Source organism: Periplaneta americana, chromosome 2 (assembly GCF_040183065.1).
Source record: "Periplaneta americana isolate PAMFEO1 chromosome 2, P.americana_PAMFEO1_priV1, whole genome shotgun sequence".
NCBI lineage: Eukaryota > Metazoa > Arthropoda > Insecta > Blattodea > Blattidae > Periplaneta > Periplaneta americana.
Window position 1 is genome coordinate 199,209,390 of NC_091118.1, and position 17,527 is coordinate 199,226,916.

The following is a 17,527-nucleotide window of genomic DNA, read 5'->3' on the forward strand; positions in this document are numbered from 1 at the left end:
TTGCGGTGAAGGTGAATAATAGTGAAATAATACTGTATTAATAAATTAGATAGCCTATATTTCTAAATATGCTATGTGTATAATACTGTATGTCAAACTTCTTGTAACGAAAAGTTTTCAACACTGCTCTTTATTTATTCCGGGCCGTGGCCATATCGCATGCTAGGCCAGTTTCTCAAAACTCATGGACTAGTAATACTAGTCTGTACAGTAGTAATATCAGTTCATTTTACAAGTCTGTGTTTCTAGAAACTACAAGAGTAAAGTAGTAGTTACCAGTTCACAGACTAGTAATATTGGTCGATTTCACCAGTTCATAAATGATCTTGTTTCTCAAAATGCTAATCTAGTTGATTATACTAGTATTCAACAGGAATATTCCTACAAGACTCTAAAGACTGGTGATTTCTATATTATCAGTTACCAGTGGCAATCTTTCTCAGATAATCAAAACAAAATATTGTAGTTATTTTTTAATATATGTGGTTTAGTGATTCCGATTGAAGTAGTGAAGAAGTTGTTGTGAGAAGAGCTGAAACTATATCGAGAAGGAACAATTATTATTCCTTTAAGGGAGCATTGTTTAAATATAATGAACGGTTTAGATAAAGTGCTGAAAAGCTTGGAGAGTTATTAAATATAGTGGGACCTGCCATAACAAGACAAACAAATAGAAGTCATGCATTATCAGCAAAGCTTCAAATACAAATTGCTCAACAAATCGGGATGTTGATTATTTTCCAATGCCATCTGCCCTAGACCAGCAACACTTGCAGAATTTTTTTCCTAATAATCTAATACCAATTCATCAACTGCAGTAATTTTTGCTGGCTTTCATCCTCCACTGCCAGTTCTTCTGGCATTGTCAATTTTAGCCTACAAATTAAATATAAAACGACACTAATTTATGAATAGATCAAACGTAAAACTGAAAAAAAAAAAAATAGCGAATTTTTCAAGTCATAAGCGACATTCATGTCGGCAGTAGACCCACTAGCTACATAATGTGTTCATATTATGATACTGTGAACTTGAATTGGTACTTATCAAAGTTGCTTTCTTAATGTTGGGTCAGTAAGTGTCCCTAACGTATGCATAATCTTTGTTCTGAGGTATCAGTTCCATAGCCTAACACATTACAAAATTTTTTGTTTACTTTATCATTTTTTGTTATTACGCTTGAAAAAGCACCGAATGATATATACTTTGATTCATTAATCATATTGAGTATAGTTAATTTGCTTTCAATTCATGGAATTTCAAGAGAAGAGAGAAGTAAGGACCAAAACACAAACAACTTAGCCTTCTAACCTCAAATAACAATACCTACCAATGACTATAAACAAATGAACTCAATCAGCTGACTAGTGAAAGAGATCATGTGACTAATGAAAAATTGTCACAAGTTACTAGACTGGTAAAATAGTTTGAGAAACAGAATCTACTAGAGCTGGTGAAATATACTCTGGTAACTAGTAACTGGTGAACTACTAAACTAGTATTTTTGAGAAACAGGCCCCTGTACGCTTGCATACTCACCCGACAGTGGGGGAGTACTTGCCCTGGCGACTGGACCCGGCTCGCGACGGCCCCCTGTCCTTGGCATGGCGCGCAGGAGAGGACTGGTGAGACAGCGATTCGGGACTCACTATCACGGCGCTGGGGCTGGCGGGCGACGGCAGCTGCAGGGGCTCGCCGCCCTCTAGGCTGCCGGGCATCACACCCGTCCAGCTGAAATCACACACCCTGTATAGCACACCGCTTCGCTATCCACATACATTTAAGATCTGTAAATACATATACGGTATAACTGGTTTGGGGAGGAAGTGCTAAATCACACTTTAATCATTTGCGCTTCTTTGATTTTGTTTTTGTCAAAACCTGTTGTATTTGAGTCTTTCAGAATTTCTAATTTACAATTTTATTTTGTTGAATTTTTTTCCATAAAAATCGTTGTTAAATATAAAGACGACATGTTTAAGAGAACTTGGGTATATAGATCAGTTAGAAAGTTACAGAACTGACATATATGATGGGGAATTTAAAACAGTGTCTAGTTAATTAATTTATGTACATAATTATGCACGTGATTAATTCATCGAATGAATAAGCAACCACGTGACTGATTCACCGAATGAATAAGTAACCGCGTGACTGAGTCATCGAATGAATAAGTAACTGTGATTGAATCATCGAGTGAATAAGTAACTGCGTAACTGATTCATCGAATGAATAAGTAACTGTAATTGAATCATCGAGTGAATAAGTAACTGCGTAACTGATTTTTATTTTATTTTATTTTATTGGGTTATTTTACGACGCTGTATCAACATCTAGGTTATTTAGCGTCTGAATGATATGAAGGTGATAATGCCGGTGAAATGATTCCAGGGTCCAGCACCGAAAGTTACACAGCATTTGCTCGTATTGGGTTGAGGGAAAACCCCGGAAAAACCTCAACCAGGTAACGCCCCGACCGGGATTCGAACCCGGGCCACCTGGTTTCGCAGCCAGACGCGCTGACCGTTACTCCACAGGTGTGGACTGCGTAACTGATTCATCGAATGAATAAGTAACTGATTGAATCATCGAGTGAATAAGTAATTGCGTAACTGATTCATCGAACGAATAAGTAATTGTGTGATTGAGTCATCGAATGAATAAGTAACCGCGTAACTGATTCATTAAATGAATAAGTAACAGGCGTGACTGATTCATAAAATGAATAAGTAACCACGTAACTGATTCATCGAATGAATAAGTAACCGCGTAACTGATTCATTAAATGAATAAGTAACAGGCGTGACTGATTCATAAAATGAATAAGTAACCACGTAACTGATTCATCGAATGAATAGGTAACTGTGTGATTGAGTCATCGAATGAATAAGTAACTGATTGAATCATCGAGTGAATAAGTAATTGCGTAACTGATTCATCGAACGAATAAGTAACTGTGTGATTGAGTCATCGAATGAATAAGTAACCGCGTAACTGATTCATTAAATGGATAAGTAACAGGCGTGACTGATTCATAAAATGAATAAGTAACCACGTAACTGATTCATCGAATGAATAAGTAACTGTGTGATTGAGTCATCGAATGAATAAGTAACCGCGTAACCGATTCATTAAATGAATAAGTAACAGGCGTGACTGATTCATAAAATGAATAAGTAACCACGTAACTGATTCATCGAATGAATAAGTAACTGTGTGATTGAGTCATCGAATGAATAAGTAACCGCGTAACTGATTCATAAAATGAATAAGTAACCACGTAACTGATTCATTAAATGAATAAGCAAGAGGCTTGACTGATTCATAAAATGAATAAGTAACCACGTAACTGATTCATCGAATGAATAACTGGCCGCTTAACTAATTCATGGAATGAATTATCCACGTGACTGGTTGATTGAATTAATAACTGGCAGCTTGACTGATTCATAGAATGAACAGTTATTCATGTGACTGATTCATCTAATGAACAAGTGACCGCGTAACGCGTAATCAATTCATGGAATGAATAAGTGATCGTGTAACTAATTCATCGAATTAATATGTAACTGTAGAAATGTCTCAATGCATTGCTCATTGATTGAATGAATACACTGGCTGAGAGAATGAATATATAATGAAGCAAATTAATAACTGCTGTATGTAGAGATTAATAAATGACTTACTGATCAAGAGTAAATGATTGAATAGCTGCACGTTTGAATAATTAATGGATTGGCTGATAAATCGGTCGATCGAACGAATTAATGTGTGGGGAAATGGAAAGATCGTATCTGAGTGACAGGCACGTTCTGCGTCCTTGCGAGGAATCCTGGAGCTAACTGAGCCAGTTGCAGTAAAACTCGGCAAGGACATGAAAACACGCGAAAGTCAGGCAATTACTTAATCTTTTAACAATTTGTTAACAATTAAGTCTGACTAACCATTCTTACAAACTGACAAAGGAGACTGTTCAGGCTATTAGTCACTGCTATACGCAAACCAATTCAGGAAGGCTCTAAGTGTGATTTATTGCAAACATTCTCATTTGCGTTTCATGTCATTAAAGCGAAGGAATCGAGTTAGCTGTAGCGGTAGAGCAACCAATCATGGACTGGAGAAACCCGAGTTCGAGTACAAATTAACGTTCTGAAAGTCATCGACTTCCTCTCTGTATGTTATAAAATGTACAGAATCCGGAAACAAAATTTGGGCTACTTGAATTTTCCAAGTTCCAGTTACAACATACTGCGCATGCTTAGGGGCCCAAATTTTTTTCTGGGTTTGTACTACTGTGCTACAGTTTTCAAGGTTGTGAATGCGTAATTTAGAGCTGATGTATTTATTTATATATTCATGCATCATATATTTGTTTATTTATTTATGAATTTGTTCATGTATTTATTTATGTATTTACTTATTTACATATGTACGTATTTATGTATAGTAGACAAGGCAAGACCTATCCTGTGGTCTTTTCATATGACGTGGCTATATTACCAACGGATATAGTGGGGAAAGACAGGTTTTAGTCTGAAATGAACTTCCGTGTCAATAGATTCATATAATATTAACCATGATGAAACAATCCCTATTTCTGATAGCTTATTATTTCCCTTCTCTCATAGCTCATATGACAGGTTTCGCTTCATCATCTGTAGGTGTCCATTTATTTATTTATTTATTTATTTATTTATTTATTTATTTATTTATTTATTTATTTATTTATTTATTTAGCTCTCATTTACTTAGTTATTTACCCATTTATTTATTCATTAATTTATCAATTTATTTATGTACTTATTTATTAATATATTTATTTATTCTGGTGCAGTTAAGACCATTAGGCCTTCTCTTCTATTCAGCCAGAAACTAAAGAATACAGGGCGTTAATGATCTCATGTTACAATGTTTCAGGGTAGAAAGTATGTGCTATAAGGAAAATATTTTTCTAATAAACTTCTTGTCTGAAATCCCTCCTTTCCCCGCTAGAACATGCGAAAGGTCGCACCTATTGGGTAGGTCACCCATCATGTACAACATTCAAAAGGTGTCTTTTCACGTCACTAGGATGATTGCCCTATCGTCGCTCCATTTTAGACTGCTCGGAAGGCAAACATTGTGGGAATTTGTGAGTGCGATTGTAGAAGGAGTGCAAGTGGATTCGTCAGCGCTGAACTCATTTGCTGTACATGTTGAGTTGTGAGTAGTATGACACGTGGTGGCATCTTATTGAAACGAGACGTTTCTGAGATCCATACCTTCCAATTGAGGCCAAAAATTATCGCATATCATAGTTCGGTATCTTATACACACAGTAAACTTCACGTAGTGCATGGAATGCTTGGAGAACGGATGTCTTTTCTTTAATAATATATTATAATGATTTTTACGCGTTGTGGAATGATGTAACGTTCCATGATTGTCAATAACAACTGTAACCATGGGAAAAATATGACTGCTATAGCTTCATAAACACGGCAGCTATTATATATGTTAAAAGTAAGACACTCTTGTAGGAAGATCCTTTATACACGCTTTGCAAAGGTTAAGATAAGAGAGAAAGAAGTGGCAACTCTTTGAGAGTAAGATCACTACACGTGTCCGCCTTTCTCCCAGTGTCAAGCGAACACTGATGATTAGACTTCGTTGAATTGCCACACGCAGCATGCAATCAGGTTGCCGATGTACGGTAGTATAGAGGAGGAGAGCGACCGCCCGGTCTCGTAGTATAAGCAGTTCATATTAAGAGTTGTGACCGGTCCAAATAGAGCAGCTACAGCTAATGTATAGACCTATGTAAGCACTTGTTTTTGCAGTACTGTGATTGGAATAGTCAAAGCTTAACATTTGTTCATTGCAGACAAGAATTCAATCAAACATACTACAATGAGAGTGTTGCTGTTCCAAATAATTGCCCCTGGATTACCCTTACCCCCGCAGCCAGTCATGTCCAAAAGCATCACCCTGTTAGAATCGTCTAAACTACAACTCTCAGAAGTCCTTAATATAGTTTATAGTGTATAAAGTATCACAGTTATCCAAAATAACAATTCACTAATTTCATAAAAAGTGAAACGTAAGTTGAGAAACATTATTGCTGAAAATTCTGCCTATTCACAACTTCGTATTATAAATTATTTACTATCAGGTCGCGACGAGACGTCTGAAGTTGGTGTACTAAAAAGTAGTGACTTTCCGTTCTTCAAATATGCACCTATTACATCGTGTGATGTTGAACGTACATTTTCCCAATACAAAAAACTGTTTGAGTGACCATCGGAGGAGGTTCACTTTGCAGTCGCTCAAAATGTACGTAACTCTTCATTGCAATGCACATATTCAAGGATGATGTGAGTATATTACATTAAATTTTAAGAGTTAATATATCTCAATATAAAATAATTGCGTATTTACATGTTTAGACATTTCTTACTTCAATGATCATTCATTATATTTCTTGAATGCAGGATACAGGTTTTATTGTAACCGCAGTATAGGCCTACTGCTCAGTGTTTACATTAGAGGCATACTCCATCCGTTGCACGTCCCCTTCTGATACAGTCTATACCGCGTGCGCAGTAAACCTTGCGATTATCGTGGCAATTCCACGAAGTCTACTGATGATTTTATAATGAAGACAGTTGCTTACTGTAAGCGAGGGTTTTTTTAACGTGTCACATACTATGCCTCCTCGTGTCGATGACAAGAAAGCATAGGAACTCAACCTTTCTCCCTCCTGCCATCTCTTTCGTTGATACAGTAAAGACTAATTCACAGTGAAAATTGAGCATAACGTAAGCGTTAACTTAAGAATATAAACGTTACGGTAAAATCAAGAAGTCATTCACGATGGTAACCTAAACATAACAGCAAACATACTTGGTAACCATGGAAACATAACAACGACGCCATTTCCTCATATTCTGTCGTATACTTCAGCGCTCCACGATTGTGTTCTGTTTGCAAATCACGTAAGCATAAGCATGAAAGTTTGGAGTTCGCAAACTTTCATGTTAACGTCTTACGGTAATGTTTATGTCAATACTTATGTGAATCATTGTGAATGATCCCATTTGGTAGCCTGGGCGCAAACTTCTGTGTTTATGTTACGGTTATGTTTAATTTTCATTGTGAATGAACCTTAATTGAAGTGAACTTGCATTGCCTTGTGTGACTAATCCTCAGCCACAACATAAGGATGCCCAGGAAGAGGACATTGATGTTGCCAATCATTATTTTCGTCAGTGACTCTAGCCGGGGGTCGACCCGCTTCCCGTCACGTAGTGTCCGACGGATGGAGCCAATCGTCTGACCTTGCACGAGCGGTCTCTAGGGCGGACGGGACACCAGACCAGACTTTCACGTGGCGTGATTCTGCTTCAGCATCAGATTGCGATGTTCGATTCGGAAAGAAATATGTCATTTCACATGCTTCATAAACTTCATATCACTACAAAATCTATCACTATATAAAATTGCTAATAAACGCTACTGATATTTATATTTTCATGTTCTGGACGTTTAAGACATAACCTCAAAGTTTTTATGTAACGCCATGTTTACAATGTGTCCTTAAAATGGAAGACGCATACGATACTATCACTATCTGGCTATGGTAGAAATTCGAGATATCACAGTCTAGTATATACAGTCACGAAGCTCAATACGTAGTAAATATGCATCCATAGATAGTTGCTAACCACGAGGATCGCTAATATAGCCTCATTACAGATATGCGAAATAGTACCGGCACAGTCTATTGTTCCTAGCACCCTCAACAACTCAAGCTTCGTGACTGTATATGCTAGACTGTGATGATATCCAGTCGATTTCATAATGTACAATTCAATAATCTTTGCGAGAGATCGACAAACATTAGAAAATAAACAGCAATTAAATTTATTCTGCAGGAAGATAGTTAAACAACACTGATTCATTGAATGCATACTAATCTCCAGCTGTTCTTCGGTTAGTATTCAGAACGGCTCTTCTTCTTTCTTAATGGTGTGGGGGATGGCTCCTCAATAAGTAAGACTTCCGGAAGCTGGAAACTCACCTCCATTCATTCTCTTGCACGTCGTTCATTCCTTATTTAACGATTCTTTCTTAAATTAATCACTCTGATCAGCATTAGTCACACCAACATACGAATTAAAATATTCACTTTTTAATTATTGTTTGTGCTTCAAGTGAGTGAAAACTTCGGACGCACCAGATACTCGTATGTAGAGATAATCTTTACCAAATTCCAGTAACTTAACATTTTCTTATCCAATCTAGTTAAGTATTACCTTTGTTTCATTCATAGTTTTCTGCCCAAGGGCTGATCCTCCACTGCAAACCCAGCATTCTCCAATATTCCCTCTTTTCTGTCTTCATATATCATATCATTTATTTTTGTTAACTGTCATATATTGTACAAATGAACACGTCAATGTATTTAATTACAATATAATTCTCGGAGTGAGTAAAACATTGTGAAAACTAATAGTTTTTTTAACACCAACTTAAACTTCTTTATATTAAAAAATTTTAATATATCAAGGGGTAATTAACTTATACTGTGACTAATAGATAATAACTAATGACTAGTAAATGTCACAAAAGATACGTTACATTACATAAATTAAGGTGACATGCATTTACTTAGCCTGACAAGTAATTCCTTTGGTTTGAATTGTAAATTAGTTTAAAATAGCTTGTAAGATGGTCTTAGACTAGAAATTTTAGGTTAATATAGTTTATAAGTATGATTCTACGGAATAATAAGGGTGTAATAATAATTGGACGGAATTACGCAATAATAGACCAAGCGTCAAAAACCTGTTTCCGGATATTGACCATTGAAATAAATGTTTTTTATAAAACATTTTATTCAAAAAATATTATAACATTCATACTATTACAAAAAAAAAAATAGCACAAATAGTACAGAAAAAGGATAACCGATTCTTAATAAAAGACCAGCAGTTGAATTGATATTTCAAAGCAAAATAAATAAATAAATTTTTTGCAATAAATGTATTTTTCTTCTAAATAGCAGCAAAATTCAGATATCGGACTCTTGATTTTTTCAGAGTTAAATTAGCCTACCATCAACAATTTGTGCAAATCTCTCTTTTTTTTTTTTCTTCAAATTGTCGGTTGGTCTATTATTGCGAAACTCCGTTCAATTGTTTATTTTATTTGAACTGTTTTATCAGTGATGCGTGTTGTCAGTGAAGCTATGGTTTACAGTAGCAGTGAATAGTTTCGATCAGTGAAATGTATAGTGTCAGTGAAATGTGTTCTATAGAGTTAGTGAAATGTGTCAATGCCAGTGCAGCAAGTGAGATGAGAGTGAAGTCAAAGTATTGAAAGGGTATCAGTACCAAAATAATATACATGTACATATCATATTATTGTATGTATATAATTGGAGATTACAATGGAAAATTAGGTTTGCTTATTACTTAGGTAATTTTAACTATTATTATTATTATTATTATTATTATTATTATTATTATTATTATTATTATTAATTGTAATTATTGTAATTAAGTTACCACTGCCACCGGGTTTTTGCCCATTTTCAGTGTAAATAAATACATATAATTTCAGGGAGAGTCGGGAAGTGATAGGGAAGGAAATAGTGTAAAGAATAAGGGTGCAAGTCTAAGTGGAAATCTAGTATGTGTAAGTGAAAGCGTGGGGGGGGAAATAAAAGAGAAATAGAAGAAGAAATAAATAGAGAAACAGAAATAAGGCAGAGACGAACAGTACTGAAAGGTCAGAACTTGCGACAGTTGAGGATTTAGCAGAGATACTTGATATGTGTAAAAAAATAGTGGGGATATTATCAAAAAGGGCAAGTAAAGTGAAACTGGAAAAGATCGAGAAGTATAGGAGAGAGAAAGTGTATAAACAGATGTGCAGAATAAAATATAAGTATTTATAGGAAGTGAGAATAGTGACAATGGATTAGGTGTAAGCAGAATAGTGAGAAAGTGCAAGTGAAAGCAAATAGGAATGAGTGAAAATAATGAGAAAGGGTTAAGAGAAGTGAACAAGTGTCAGCATAAAATTAGTAGTAACATTTGAACGTTGGAACAGTAAATGAATAAAAGGTCAAAGAACAAACGGAACAAATAATTTAATGTGATAATTTATAGAGAAAAATTGAAATTCAGATTTTAGTGAATAATAATAATAATAATAATAATAATAATAATGTTTTATTTTCGCTGGCAGAGTTAAGGCCATAAGGCCTTCTCTTCCACTCAACCAGCCTTAATCAATACAATACATAAATTTAAATTACAAATATTTTCACTACACTTAAAAGGTTCTCCAGCAATAATCTTCACTACACATTTATTTAAATTTAGATAAATCTATAAGGTAAAGTAGTAACTTAATTTATGAGCTAATTTAATTCAATGAATTATAATTAATTAGTATTAGTAATTAATTAGTATTAGAATTAATTAGTTAGAGGAAAAGGGGGGTGTGAAAGGAGTATACAATATTAGATATATTAGGATTAATAAACAAATAGAGAATATCAATTGAAATGTAGGGGAGATTGACCAAGGAACAAAAAAGGTACAAAGTGTAATTGGGAGTTTTTGTGTAGACGCGTACTGCAAATAATGTGTTATTGTAATAATATGTTAATGGTGGCACCGGATACAGGAATATGAGGTACACCATTACATATAAACAAGTGCTGTGAAGAAATATATATCATATAATTTCAGGGACTGGAGAAAATTTTCATAAATTCTGACACAGCCCAACAGTAACCTAACTGACTGTTTCTCATCAGAGGAACTAGGTTTCGATCCTCACTCAGTAACAATATTGGTGGAAAAAGCAACTGTGGCTCATGTTCTCACAAATGCTTCAGCGTTTCCAGTCATTCATTCCAACGTTGCTCCATTATTATTTTATTTTCGACTCTCAAAATTATCTGTGGTATAAAATAGACGTGCAATAAACTACTGAACACTGTTTTTTTTCACTACTAAAAATTCCGAAGTGATACTGCCATTTGCACCAGCTCATCCGATATGGAGAGTGGACCTATCTGTTACTCGGCAAGGGTAGAGACTCTTCTGGGTGCTAAATAGCAGCTTGACTTGTTAGTCGTCCCTGCAGAGAGCGAGAGGCGGGTGAGTGAATACTGTGAACAGTTTTATGCAGAGTGGTGCTTGTATTCTGAATCCGGATATTCACACAAGGTGCTAAAATATATGATCGTAACAACAAAATGAGTTAGACCAAAAGCGTGTTCCTAAACTATTCATGCATACATGCATAGGTAATGTGTAACAACTAGTGTTTTGAAGTTGGAATATTTCCAACGGGAATAAATTCATTTGGAAAATAAACGAGTTTTGGGAATATTCCTAGACAGGATTTCTTTTAACATTCCTACTTTTCTTTATTTTGAAAAAATAATGTCACAACTCAAAGGAAACAGATTGTGGTGAGTACTGACAATAATCGATATGTTTATTCCCGCATTCCAACGATGACGATGACGATGACGTGAATATGTTAGGAGACAATTCACAAACGATTAGGGAAAATATAGCATAGGTTTGGAAGAAAATCCTGAGAAGACAAATTATATGATTATGCCCTGTAATCAGAATATTCTACGAAATGGAAATATAAAAATTTGAAATTCATCGTTTGAAGAGGTGGAAAAATTCAAACATCTGGGAGCAACAGTAACAAATATAAATGACACTCGGGAGCAAGTTAAACGCAAAATAAGTATTGGAAATGCGTGTTATTATTCGGTTGAGAAGCTTTTGCCATCCAGTCTGCTCTCAAAAAATCTGAAAGTTAGAATTTATAAAACAGTTACATTACTGGTTGTTCTGTATGGTTGTGAAACTTGGACTCTCACTTTGCGAGAGGAACAGAGGTTAAGAATGTTTGAGAATAAGGTGCTTAGGAAAATATTTGGGCTAAGACGGATGAAGTTGCAGGAGAATGGAGAAAGTTACACAACGCAGAACTGCACGCTTTGTATTCTTCACGTAACGTAATTAAGAACATTAAATCCAGACGTTTGGGATGGGCAGGGCATGTAGCACGTAAAGGCTAATCCAGAATGGATAGGGTAAAGGTTTGTTATACTGTGATACGAGTAATATTGTGATTGTTCTTTTTGAGAATTTATTACAATTTTACTGAGCGGGAGGAAGATCGGTAATATAACTGTTTTATAAATTCTACCTTTCAGATTTTTTGACAGCAGCCACTCGTGGCTACTTCCGTCATTGATTTCTAGCAGAATGTGGTGCCCACAAGTGGCGAGGTAACACGTTAAAGTACAAAGTGTCCAACATGCCCGACTGTCTAACAGACCCTAATTTACCCTACTTTGTCTTTTCGGGATTTACTTCCAAACCTATCTCTTTACTTGCTTCCAGTAAAATTCCCGCGTTTTCCTTAATCGTTTGTGGATTTTCTCCTAACATATTCACGTCATCCGCATAGACAAGCAGCTGATGTAACCCATTCAATTCCAAGCCCTCTCTGTTATCCTGGACTTTCCTAATGGCATACTCTAGAGCAAAGTTAAAAAGTAAAGGTGATAGTGCATCTCCTTGTTTTAGCCCACAGTGAATTGGAACGCATCCGACAGAAACTGATCTATACGAATAATATATTAAAATATAAAATACATTATATATTCAATTTATATTAATCTAGACTCAACTCAGTAGTAACTGATGTATTACGAATCCTTAATTATGAGCTGGAACATTTTATTATGGCTAGCATCATGCAACATGCTTGATATGTGATTGAATAAGAGAGTAAGTGGAGTGGACAGAGGCGAACTAGCATTATCATTGCGTTGTTATATCTACACCATTCCCTGAACCAAAGCAAGGAATGAGGCTGAACGTACATATGATTGCTGATTACAGAGCTGTTTCTTTGGTGTACAGACAAATATACCAAGTTCACTATTTCTGAAATTCATTGAGAAATAATAATGTCGTAGACGTAGTCCTAACGCCTTAAGTGTGTATAAGGGACATGGAGGAATTCCCCGTCACTCCGTACTATCCCACACTGTGTTCCCTGCAGCCAATTTCAATCAATCAATGGCAGCCATTACTCAATAAGCGGTGTTTAACTTATCAACTGCTCGGACACGCCAACAGGGGTGCCAACTTCTGCACTTCTGCACTTCAGTTACATACCTGAAAAACGTGTCAACGCTCCGTATCGCCGACATGGTTACGTTCAAACATTCATAGTGATTCCATGCATTTTCGTCCAAGCAATAAATCCCAATTTCTCTTAATACAATCATATTATGTCAGAAAATCAACTAATTTAGTTCCAATCAGCCACATTTCTATACTTTTCATAATCTAACATTACGATAGAGAAATATGCCTGTATATGTTGACTGGTGAATTTTTAGGTTATATTCGACTGAACCACAAATACAATAATACATTATTTTTTATAATACAGTCTGAAGTGAAAGAAGTTCCTTGGACTTAACCTAACTACTGCAATCACTTTAAGATCGTGTAGATTGCACATCCCTGTAATTATAGTTTTTCATTACATAGCAATAATATTGTTCATTCATTCATCCATTGAATCCAATCATTCGACTTCATTTTATACTCATACATTTCTTGCTGTCCTATCAAGCCTTATAATTTAATTTAATTTACATTAATCCTTGCATCTCATAAATTTATTTTCACTCCAACAATTCACCAATTTTATTCCGTAAATTCCATTCCATACCGTCCATTGATAGACCAGTATCATTCAATCAATCCTATTCGATTTCATGACGTATTGCTTCATTCCATTCCATCCGTCCCGTTCCATCCATTCCTTCCATCCCGTTCCATCCATTCCATTTCATCAATCCAGTTCCATTCCATTTCATCCGTCCAGTTCTATTTCATCCAACCAGTTCCGTTTCATTCCATTTCATCCATCCAGTTCCGTTCCCATTTCTGTTCCGTTCCATTTCATTTTATCCACTCAGATCCGTTCAATTCCATTCCATTTCATCCAGTTCCGTTCCATTCAATTCCATTTCACCCATCGAGTTTCGTTCGTTCCTTTCCATTCCATCCCATCGATCCAGTTTCGTTCATTTCATCCATCCAGTTCCATTCCATTTTATCCATCCAGTTCAGTTCCGCTTCGTTCCGTTCAATCCATCCACCCAATTCCGTTCCGCTCTATTCAACTGCATTCCAATAATCAGTTCCTTTCCATTCCATTCATCCAGTTACGTTACATTCCAGTCCATCCAGTTCCGTTCCATTTCATTTAGTCCATGCAGTTCATTTCATTCCGATCCATTTCATCTATCCAGTTCAGTTCCCTTCCATTTCGTCGCTCCAGTTCTGTTCCATTCCATTCCGTTCCTCCAGCTCCATTCCATTTCGTACATCCAGTTCTATTCCATTTCATCCATCTGGTTCCGTTCTATTCCATTTTATCCAGTTCCGTTCCAGTCCACCTCATCCATCTAGTTCTGTTCCATCCCATTTCATCCATATAGTTCCGATCTATTCCATTTCATCTAGTTCTGTTTCATTCCATTCCATTTATTCAATTCCACTCCATTTCATTCGTCCAGTTCCATTCCATTTCATTCATCCAGTTTCATTCCATTTCATCCATCTGGTTCCGTTCTATTCCATTTCATCTAGTTCCGTTCTATTCAATTTCATCCAGTTCTGTTCCATTCCATTTCATCCAGTTCTTTTCCATTCCATTTATTCAATTCCACTCCATTTCATCCGTCCAGTTACATTCCATTTCATTCATCCAGTTCCATTCTATTTCATCAGTCTAGTTCCATTCCATTTCATTCCATTTTATCCATCTAGTTCCGTTTTATTCCATTTCATCCAGTTCTGTTCCATTCCATTTTATCTATTCAATTCCACTCCATTTCATTCGTCCAGTTCCATTCCATTTCATCCATCCAGTTTCATTCCATTTCATCCATCTGGTTCCGTTCTATTCCATTTCATCTAGTTCCATTCTATTCAATTTCATCTAGTTCTGTTCCATTCCATTTCATCCAGTTCTTTTCCATCCCATTTCATTTATTCAATTCCACTCCATTTCATCCGTCCAGTTAGTCCATTTCATTCATCCAGTTCCATTCTATTTCATCAGTCTAGTTCCATTCCATTTCATTCCATTTTATCCATCTAGTTCCGTTTTATTCCATTTCATCCAGTTCTGTTCCATTCCATTTTATCTATTCAATTCCACTCCATTTCATTCGTCCAGTTCCATTCCATTTCATCCATCCAGTTTCATTCCATTTCATCCATCTGGTTCCGTTCTATTCCATTTCATCTAGTTCCGTTCTATTCAATTTCATCTAGTTCTGTTCCATTCCATTTCATCCAGTTCTTTTCCATCCCATTTCATTTATTCAATTCCACTCCATTTCATCCGTCCAGTTAGTCCATTTCATTCATCCAGTTCCATTCTATTTCATCAGTCTAGTTCCATTCCATTTCATTCCATTTTATCCATCTAGTTCCGTTTTATTCCATTTCATCCAGTTCTGTTCCATTCCATTTTATCTATTCAATTCCACTCCATTTCATCCGTCCAGTTTCATTCCATTTCATCCATCCAGTTCCATTCCATTTTATCCACTTCGCTCTATTTCACTTATTCATCTCGTCCCATACATTCTAATTCTATAGACTAATATTAGATAAACACCGTAATTACAAGGTCACAGCTGTGTAATCTCTGTATATCCCTCTTAAACTGTCATCAAAACTCAGATTGCAGTATAGCCTATGTGATGAACTTCAGTTGTCTACATTTGCCTGGAGATGGAACTATTCACAAAATTGAGCTTGGAAATGTTACAGACAACCCTCTTCAACACACACACACACACCTCGCGCAGAAGGAACTCGCTTGACGTACGTATCTACGACACGTGGGAAGGGAAAGTTTCGTTACACATTGTTCTAACAGTATCAGTTCACTGTTAGAACATCAACGCTAACAGAGATCTGTACAATTAGATCATTCTGAACTACATACACAAACTACACCGACGATTACACATGGACACTTGTATCGCACAGATGGTTAATTTCAAAACATCTTGCTTTACATGATGAGGAATGAGTGGAACGGAGAAAAATTCTCTCCGGGACCGGGATTTGAACCCGGGTTTTCAGCTCTACGTGTTGACGTTCTATTCACTAAGCCACATCGGATTTCCATCCCGATGTCGGATTGAATTCTCTCAGTTTAAGTTCCACCTCTTGGATTCCCTCTAGTGGCCTACCCTCATGCACCGCGTCATAAATGTATGACAGTGGCACAATGTCCATACATGTGCAGAGGTGCACTCGTTATGAGTGACTAAGTGGCCCGGGTCCAACGGAGTAAGCGCCGTCTTAAATCACTAAGTGATTATTATTCGCATATCATATATTATTATGATGTACCAAAGTACATATGATATTTCCGAGCAGAAATCTTCGTCATCATATGATATATCTTGCTTTACAGCCTGGTGAGGTTTCTGAAATAAGAGTAATTACTACTTCCATTGTCCACAGTGCAGTGCGCATGCGTGCCCATGCATTTTTAACCTCCTCACTTGCTGCGAAATCTATTCAAATCACTACACTTTCTCACAAGTTCAGGGAATCGCTTCGCAGAGCTTGCTGTAGAGTAGGACGACGTAAATTCGATGCCTTGCGAATGTAATGGAGTTTGCTCTTCGCCAGAATTTCCAGAACAGCTGTGAAGCACACTCGGGCTTCTGTCGAGTCTCGGGGGCTCTCCGCTCGCGATGAAGTGGACGAGGTGCAGTGCTAACCACTTATTTACCTTGGAGTGTCGTTATCATGCAGGCCGAGTGCTCCACCTTGTCCCACGTTACACTTCTGCATGACGTGTGTGCACTCTACTCGCCTTCTCATCTCATTTTCTCTTCTATTCCTTCGCTGGTCCCTCTTAGTACTGTTTCTCCTTGCATTATCGTCTCCTCTTCATCATCATCGTCATCATCATCATCATCATCATCATCATCGACTTTTAATTATAAAACTTATTAAAATATTTTCTTCATTCTATTACAGTGAAACTTCCCTTAACGGACACTTCCCAATAGCGGACTCCTCTCAATAGCGGACATTTTAAAATTCCCCTGCAAAATAACATTGGCTCTTATGATAAAGTTCTTCCAAATAGCGGACATTCTCAATAAATGACGCGGACACTAAAATGTATCTCCCAACAACAATTAATACTTCCAAACAGTATTGCCAACAGTTTTTTATATAATCCCGCTAGATGGCTTTCGAAAACCCGCGATTTTCTAACAAATATATCTAGATTTCAATGTGTACTTATTATTATTCAATAGTAGTAATAATAATAATAATAATAATAATGGTCAATATAGAGCATCCACCCCCCAATGTAACGGCATCCGCCCGCCAATTTAACGAATATTGCACACTTTCATAATTTCCAA

General features: G+C 36.4%; 1 protein-coding gene across 4 annotated transcripts in view; it reads right to left on the reverse strand.

Annotated features, from left to right (window-relative positions):
• The window catches only part of LOC138695026 (proton channel OtopLc-like), a 139,621-nt gene that overhangs the window by 57,518 nt on the left and 64,576 nt on the right, over positions 1 to 17,527 (reverse strand). For all 4 annotated transcript variants that reach the window (XM_069819346.1, XM_069819345.1, XM_069819348.1 and 1 more), the window contains one exon: positions 1,540 to 1,731. In XM_069819346.1, the coding sequence (XP_069675447.1) occupies positions 1,540 to 1,731 (192 nt within the window). The remainder of the gene's footprint in view (positions 1 to 1,539; positions 1,732 to 17,527) is intronic.